This window comes from Calonectris borealis, chromosome 28, assembly GCF_964195595.1.
Source record: "Calonectris borealis chromosome 28, bCalBor7.hap1.2, whole genome shotgun sequence".
Taxonomy (NCBI): domain Eukaryota; kingdom Metazoa; phylum Chordata; class Aves; order Procellariiformes; family Procellariidae; genus Calonectris; species Calonectris borealis.
Window position 1 is genome coordinate 4,835,517 of NC_134339.1, and position 8,133 is coordinate 4,843,649.

An 8,133-nucleotide genomic window follows, 5' to 3' on the forward strand; every position below is an offset into this window, starting at 1 on the left:
CCCAGTTTAGGGACCATCTCCCACGCAGAAAGTGGGGTGCTGGAGCAGGGCAGCGGGGTGCTGCGGCAGCTGAGCAGCTGGGGGTGGTGGCCCCAGCCGAGGGGCCCTTGGCAGCATTTCAGGTCCTTGCTGCAGACACATCCTTCTGTCCCCAGCACCCCCGAGCCTTTAAAAATCCCCCCGGGGTGAGGCCGTGCAGGGGCGCGGGGACTCGCAGCCGGGCGAGCATCCCCTGACCCCAAGGGGCCAAACCCAGCTGTGGAGCCGGAGCCCCGCGGGGAACAGCTCCTGTTTCTGCACCCCGAATTAAAGATGGGGGTGGGCAGGCGAGAGCTGACCCCTCCGGGCGGCCCCAGCCGAATCCCCGGGCGTGCCCCGGCCCGATGCCGTGCCGCAGGTGTCGGTGCCGGGAGGGCAGGAGCAGCCCTGGCCCCGCGCGGGCAGCAGAAATCGTTGGGAAAACCTCTGCCTTTGCACCAGGGAATCGTTGACTTTTTCCGGGGGGGCCGGGGTGGTCTCAGCACCCCCCGTACCTTGGTGTCGTGCGTGGGCCCCGGGACAGAGGGTGGCAGCGGGGCCGTGGGAATGGCAGCGCAATTTCCTTCCATAAATTAAAATTAGTTTTGATCAGCTAAATATAGCAGCTGAGCAAGATGGTAAATGGCAACGTGCTTGAGAGGGGGAGGCGGGACAAGCTGGGGCATTGGGGGAGCGAAGGGGTGGCCGGTCCCCAACCTGCCCCCCCGGGGGGCATCCCTGCCATGGGGGGGCTGCTGGTCGGGCTGGGGGGCTCCTGGGGTGCCTGCCGTCCCCGGGGAGCCGCAGCGCAGAGCTCCCAGCCCCGCCGGCTTCCCAGCTCGGCTCTTGCCCCGTGGCCGTGGCTTGGGGACCGAGCTGGGCCAGGTCTGCACCCAAATTGGGGTGGAGAGGCTGGGTGCAAGGGTCCCGTTGGGAGCATCTTGATGCCACCCATGGCTCTGCACTGGGCTGCAGCGGCACCGGGGCATCCCGGCGGGGTTTTGGGGTGAGCGGTGCTGGGGGATAACAAGAGGAGCAAGAATTGGGTCCCCACGGCAGCAGGGGGATGTTGGGGGAGTGTCACAGTCCTGTGTCGGGCTGCGATGGGTGCTGGCACCCTGCAACCGGGGTGGGATGCAGGGTCCCCCAACCCCTCGCCCTTCCCACCGCCGGCTCACGTGGCCCGAAGCGGTGGGTGGTTTCGCTTTGCTGTCTCCTCGTACAGCCACTTCCTGACCTGCGAATGGCGGAGGTCAAATTTAGTCTGTTCGCGTTAGAAGAAAAAAAAAATTAAAAAAAAAAATAACCTTGAACCTAAAAACAGCCCTTTTGTTTTACGGACCCTCCCCGCAGCCAGCCCGGCCTCCCTTATAACCGCCCTCCCCGGCCGACGGACCCGCCGGCGAACAGCATCAGCGCCCGGGGCAGGGTCGGAGCAGCCCCCGCGGCTTCGGGCGGGCGCTTGGGGATGCAAAGACTGATCCCGTGCTCCCGGCGAGGGACCTGGCATCGCGGCACCGCGGCTTTCCGGCCGGCACGCGCAGGTGCTCGGGTCCCGGGGCCGGTGGGGCGTGGGGGTGATGGAGCCGGGGCGGGGGAGCCAGCTGGGCAGAGCTAAGGGGATTTTTTTCCCCCTGCCCCAGCAGAATTTCCCAATTTTTTTTTCATTTTTCAGTTTGCCATCGTCTTTGCTGAAAAAAAAAATGCCGAAACGTCCTCCAAAAACTTTTTTTTCAGCAGAACTTATTTTTGGCGGCCGGAGGGGCGAGGAGGCGCGTGCGGCGCCGGGGTGGATGCTCGCTTAGGCTGGCCCTGGGCTGCGGGGGCTCAGGGGCTTCTCGCTCTCTTCCAGCCCCCCCTCGAGTGTAGGAGGCAAAAATGGGCCGGAAAAAAATACAGATCAGCCGAATACTGGATCAGCGGAACCGGCAGGTAGGAGCCGCTCGGGGACGAGGCGGGGACGAGGGGGATGAGGAGCCACGAGGCCACGAAGGGAGGCAAAGCCGCTCTGCTCCCACCTTCCCCACGGGTGTCGGATCCTCTGGGGCCGGAGGGAGTTTGGGGACCCAGGAGGAGGGTTTGGGGCTGTATCCGGGGGTCCTGGGTGCAGCATCCCATCCCCTTCCCTGCTCTGCAGGTGACCTTCACCAAGCGGAAATTCGGGCTGATGAAGAAGGCGTACGAGCTGAGCGTCCTGTGCGACTGCGAGATCGCCCTCATCATCTTCAACAGCACCAACCGCCTCTTCCAGTACGCCAGCACCGACATGGACAAGGTGCTGCTCAAGTACACGGAGTACAGCGAGCCCCACGAGAGCCGCACCAACTCCGACATCCTCGAGGTAGCGGCGGGGGGCGGCCGGGGGGGGCCGGGGGGGTGCAGGACCCCGCTCAGCGCCCTGCTCCCCGCAGACGCTGAAGCGCAAGGGGCTGGGGCTGGAGAGCCACGAGCTGGAGCTGGACGAGGGGCCGGATCCTGGGGAGAAGGCGCGAAGGCTGAGCGAGGGCATGGACCTGTCGGTGGCACGGCCCAGGTTTTACGTGAGTCGCTGCCGCCCCGCGGCACGGGGGGGGGGGGTGAGGGTCCCCGAGGGTCCCCTGTCCCTGTCCCTCACCTCCGCTTCGCCCTGCAGAGCCCGGGGCCGCTGCCCGAGGCAGCCTACGGCAGCTCCCCGCCGGCCGCCGAGGGATCCCTGGGCAGCGCCAGCGGCTCCCCGCAGGGCCAAGGCCGCCCGCCCGCCTTCAAGCCGGCAGCGCCGAAGCCACCGGGACGCTCGCCGGGGCCGCTGCCCCCAGGTAGGCTCGGAGCCATGGCCCAGGGATGCTGCAGGAGGCGGTGCAGGGGAGCAGGTCCCCGTGACGGGCACCCCATCCCCGCGGGGATTTTCCCAGCCGGGCGCCGCATGCAAAGCTCCTCGCGTCGCATCTCCCGGGGACTTACCGGGAGCGGGGCCGGGGCGGGTGCGTGGGCAGGTAGCAGCGCCGCAGCTGTGGAAACACCGTCCCCTGCCTCCCTCCAGCTGCTTCCTGCACCCCGCCGGCACCCGGCTGGCCCCGGCACCCTGGGCACCCCACGTGCTCCCTCCCGTGCGGCACAGCTTGGAGCTGGGAACGAGGGGCTCATCGTGCCCGGCAGTCGGCACCGGCCTGGGGTGGTGACGGGGACACGGGTGCCTCCGGAGCCACGCAGCAGAAAAGTGGCCGGAAAAAATGATGCTGGGACTGGACCAGCAGAAACCCCCCGGGTGGGTGGGCGGTGGCACGGGGGCGGCTGGGCGATATTCCCGGTGCAGGATGCGGGTGTGCAGCGTCCCCATCTCCCTGGAAGGGGACAGCATGGTGGCCCCGGGCACGCTGGACGTCCCCGCAGGAGGTCCCGGCTGCTCCGTGGGGAGCTGGGGCGAGGGTGCTCCCCGCGGCAGGGTCCGGCCGGGGAGGTTTGCAGCCTGCTGGCCCCGGGGCCGGATCCAGCCACCACCTTCGCACGCCGTTTCCGCTCGCAGCGTGCGGCCGCAGCGGGCCGGGGGCGGCTGCCGCAGCCCAGGTGCGCCGACGGCCTCGCGCAGGAAGTGGGTTTGCCGGAGCGCGGCACCGTGCATGCATGCACGGCCGCCCGCGGTGACGAGGGCAGCGGTGCCACCGGCCGCAGCCATGGGGACCCTCCCGAGGACCAGAGCCCCCGGGACCCCGCATCCCTCGGGGCCACCCTGAGCATCCTCCTGTCCCTCTGTCTGTCCAGGGATCGGCTACCCCCTCTTCCCCGCCGGCAGCCTGAACCGAGCCCTGGCCACCAAGACGCCCCCGCCGCTGTACCTGGGGGCGGAGGGCCGGCGCGGCGAAGCCCACGGCAGCTTGGCGAGCGGCCGGAGCGGCGGCAGCGCGGCGGTGAGTGCCATGGGGGGGCCACCGGCTCTGCGGTATTTGCTGCCTGGGCTGGCATGTGGGGACAGCGCTACTGGGGGGGACCCAGCCCCAGGGCGGCCCCCTTGCTGGGACGTGTCACCTGCGTGCAAGACAAAGCCCCCTCAAATCTGTAGCCCCCCCGGGGTGGGCTGGCTCCGGGTCCCTGGGGTGCCTCTGATGCCCAGGGAGGGGGTCGGGACCCCCCGGCCATGGGGGGCCCTGGGGCTCGGTGCCAGCAGGATGCCTCGGGCACCCCCTCCCCAGCAGTGACACCATGGGAGGGGGCAGCAGGGCAGGCAGTGAGGGGACCCCCCCGGCTCGCTGCAGCCAGGCATTTCCCAGCAAGTGTCCCCGGGGCCACGCGCACGTCCCCTCCCCAAATTCAGTGAGGAGCTTCTCTGATCCGCTCCCACCTCCTCTTCCTCAGCCTGACACCAGGGCTTTGCTGGGGGGCACTGGAAGGGGCTGGGAGGGGGAGATGCTGCCTCATGGGTCCCCCAAGAGGTCGGCAGCACGAAGCCTGATGGGGGGCACCCCGCTTTCCCACAGCGGCCGCTGTACCCCACTCTGCAGACCCTGAGCCCTGTGCTCGCCCCGGGCAGCGCCGGCGTCCCGAGCCACAGCCTCGCCGGCTTCCCCTTCCTTGCCCCAGCCCAAGCGGGTAAGTCCTGGCCCCTCGGCCCCGGGACAGCACGGACACCCCCCCTGGCCACAGACCCCCCCGGCTCCTGCTCACTCTTGGCCTCCTGCTCGGCAGAGTTCGGGGCTGGCGAGGTCCCACCACCCCCCGGCTTCCTGCAGCCGGGCCCCACGGCGTGGCAGCACCCACGGGACATGGCAGCGCTGGGGTAAGGATGGGGGACGGCGGCGGGGTGGGGGACGGGGAGAGTGCAGGTTGGGGATGAGCCTGTTCGTGAGGAGCTGCTGCACCCATGGGTGCCACCTCCCAGCCCTGGCTGCTGCCAACACCCAAGGCGCAGCCCCCCCACCTGCCGTGCTGGAGTCTGTCCAGCTTCACCCCAAAACCGGGGTGCACTGGGTCGCCCCCCCCACCCGCTGCTGTCAACGAACCCTGTTTTGAACCGGATTTCCCCAGGGGACCTGGCCCCCGTGTCCCCCCTCCGTCACGCACCGGGTTCCCAGCAGCCGCGCCAGGCGTGTGGGTGGGTGGGTGGCTGCCTGGTGCCCGGCTGGGTCGGAGCTGGTACGTGAGGTGAGTTTGGGGGGGTCTCAGCTAGGAAAGAGATGGGGGGTGAGCTCGGCCTCTCCCCACCCCATGCACCTCGGCAGGGGATGCAGGGAGACCCGGCCTCACTCTTCCTCCCCTCTTACCCCAGGGTCAGCAGCCGGATCGTCCCCGCCGAAGAGCCGGCCCCAGCCCCCGGCGCCTCCCCGCAGCACCAAGCCATCAGCATCAAGTCGGAGAGGGTCTCCCCGGGCCTGGGCTGCCCCTCGGGCACCCCCCAGCACCCCCTGGCCAGCCTGGCCTCCCTGAGCGAAGCCTCCCGAGGCCCCGGAGACCTCCAGCCGCGGGATGACTACGCCAAGGGGTACCCCTACCCCCTGGGGCCCCCCCGGCCGCTGGCGGAGGAGCAGCGGGCCCCCGTCCCCGCGCGGAGGGCACAAGCCATGGACGCTTGGCAGAGATAGCGAGGCCGACGGGGTGCAGGGGGGGGGCCGAGCCTGGGGGAGCAGCCCCCCACTTCGCCCCCATCCTCGGACCCCCGGGAAGCCCCCCGTGCCCTTTGCAATGCTGTCAGGGGGGTCGGCGGTGCTGCAGGGCTTCCCACGGGGTCCCGGTCCCCCACCTTGGGGCTGCAGCTCCCAGCAAACCCCCTCCCCGCCCCAGTGCCCCCCACACGCCGCTGGCCCCCCCTCCCTACACCTCTAACCCCCCAGCACCCTGCGAGGCCAGGACCCCACGGGCGAGGAGCGCTACCCCGGTCCCCTGTCCGGTGCCGGACACTGTACATCCCCGTCCGTCCGTCCGTCCCCGCGCTAGCGTGTCCTCAGCCAGCGGGAATGCCTGAGAAGTGCCACGCGGTGGCAGCAGGACTGAGAGCACCAGCAGCGGGTCCAACCCTGCACACCCTGCAGGGCCCAATCCTGCACCCGGCCGAGGGGGCTGCCGGGGTCCCGCAGCGAGGCGGGAGGGAGGGGGGGATGGAGGGAGGCAGCCGGGGGTGGTGGGTGCTGCTCCCCCGGCCCGGGGGCTCTTTTCTATTTATTATCTTCTCACCAATAAAGAGCTGGGGGTGTCAGGGTGTCTGGCGTGAGCTTCTTGGGGTCAGGCAGCATGACTCAGGGTGACTAACGAGGTGGCGGGTCATTAATGTCCCCAAGGGGAGAAGTGGCCCATGCCCTGACCCCCTTCGGCTCAGCGTTGCTGTCCCCTCTGTCCCCCAGGCTCAGAGCCGCCTCTCCAGGGTCACTGACCAGCAAGGCGGGCGACAGCCGGGTCACCCCCAATTCTGGCCAGGTCCCTGGGGCCCAGCCAGCTCCCACCCCTCGGCTCCCTGGGAGACCCCAAAAAGCTGCTCAGAAGGTCTCAGTGCCACAGCCTGGTGCTGGGAGCGGGCGGGAGGAGGAAAAAACCCTTCTGTGCCCTTAAGATGGGCAGCGGTGGGGGGTTAAGTGGGGGGGTGGGACTGGCCCAGCTGAGCTGCGGCTCTTACAGCTCAGGGCTGGGCTGGGGCTGGGGCTCCTGCTGCTCCCTGGGGTGGGGGAGCATCCCCCGGGCCTGCGGTGAGCTGGGTATGGCCACGGCCGCGCTGCTGGGAGGTGGGTGAGGAGGGGGGGAGCAGTGCCCACCGTCTTCTGGTTTGGGGGGGGGTGTTCCCCCCAGCACTGCCTGGGCACCCACAGGTTGGGATCAGGTGGGGATGGGGGTCCCTCCGCACCAGCCGCTCGCCAGCGCCGAACTCGGCCCCTTCCCGCGGCGGGGGGATTACTGGTGGCCGAGCCCCGAGATTAAAACATGGGCAGGAGATTAATCCTGGGAAGAGTTTGCCCCGTTTAATAGAGGCCGGCAAGCGACATAAATACCAGCCGGGATTAGGGGCTGTGCAGAGCCCCGACAGCCCAGGGCTGGATCCGGCCTCGGCCCTGGTCCCCTCCCGGCTGGCGGGTCCCTCCCGGGCCACCCTCGGGGCTGGGAAGGGGCTTCTGTCTGCAAGGAGGAGGCGAGACACCCGGGGAAAGTGTGGGGGCTGGGGTAAGAGACACTGATTGAATAGCAATGACTGCATGATTTATGGTTTGCATTATTGCATGGCTCATTTGAATATATGCTAATAAGGCTTTTCTCCTCGTTTTGTTTGTAAGATTTAGATTTGCTATGGCAACCCGCTGGCATGGAAGGAGCGCCAGGAAATGTCAGGGCGAGGTGAGCCCCGGGGAGGGGCTGGGGCTGCCGGGGAGACTCGCCGCATCCCACCGCGGGGACACGGGAGCGGCCGGCGGGACCCGGAGGGCAGCGGCGGGAGACCCGGGAGGCGACCGGAGCCGTGCACCCCCCCGGCTGCCTGCAGGTCCAGTAACGCCCTGTTGCGACAGGTCCTAAACTGGGGTGGGGGGTGCTCCGGGGCCCCCAGTCCCACTCTGGTCTTGCAGGGAGGCCCCTCTCGCCCTCTCTCCCCAGCCTCGTGCCCCTGCCTACCTGCCGAGCGTCCCCCAGCGTGGCGGAGATGGTGGGATACCCCCTGGCACTGGACCCAAAGGTGGCACCCAGCGACCCCCAGCTTTGTTGGGGGGGCACAGTGCGTGGGATGACACTGGGAAGAGACACAGCATCTGCGTTCGCTCTGTGTCCCCCACCCATCCACCCTATGGGGTCCCGGTCCTCGGTGGAGGGGTCTGGGCCATCTCCCCATCTCTGTGGCTTTGTGTCCCCTTGTCCAGCTGGCCCGGGAACTGCCCCAGTAAAGCCCAGTTACCTGCAGGCCCAGCATGGCGGGGGGCTGCACTGCTCCGGGAGGGTGCTGGGCTCCGGCGCTTGGGGCTGCGGAGCCGGTGGGGCTTTGTCTCCCGGCTGGTGCCGGTGCCTCTCCCTCTGCTGGGGGGGGATGTGCTGTCGGGGCTCTGCACCCCGATTTGGGGGGCTGTGGACCTTGCAGTCAGGGTGCTCCTTTGCTGGGGAAAAGGCAGACGGGTTGGTTTTGGGGGGACCATCCCCTCCCCAGAGCCGTGGGGGAGCTGCCCCATCTCGGATCCC

The 8,133-nt window shown here is 69.0% G+C and overlaps 1 protein-coding gene across 1 annotated transcript; it reads left to right on the top strand.

The window, feature by feature from the left end:
* The first annotated feature begins 953 nt into the window (after positions 1-953).
* On the top strand, positions 954-5,801 carry MEF2B (myocyte enhancer factor 2B). The gene is made up of 8 exons (XM_075175694.1): positions 954-1,950; positions 2,156-2,359; positions 2,430-2,558; positions 2,651-2,813; positions 3,757-3,902; positions 4,470-4,581; positions 4,678-4,768; positions 5,258-5,801. The coding sequence occupies exons 1-8, from the start codon at positions 1,897-1,899 to the stop codon at positions 5,568-5,570; spliced, it is 1,212 nt and encodes a 403-aa protein (XP_075031795.1). The 5' UTR covers positions 954-1,896; the 3' UTR covers positions 5,571-5,801.
* The last annotated feature ends 2,332 nt before the right edge of the window (positions 5,802-8,133 follow it).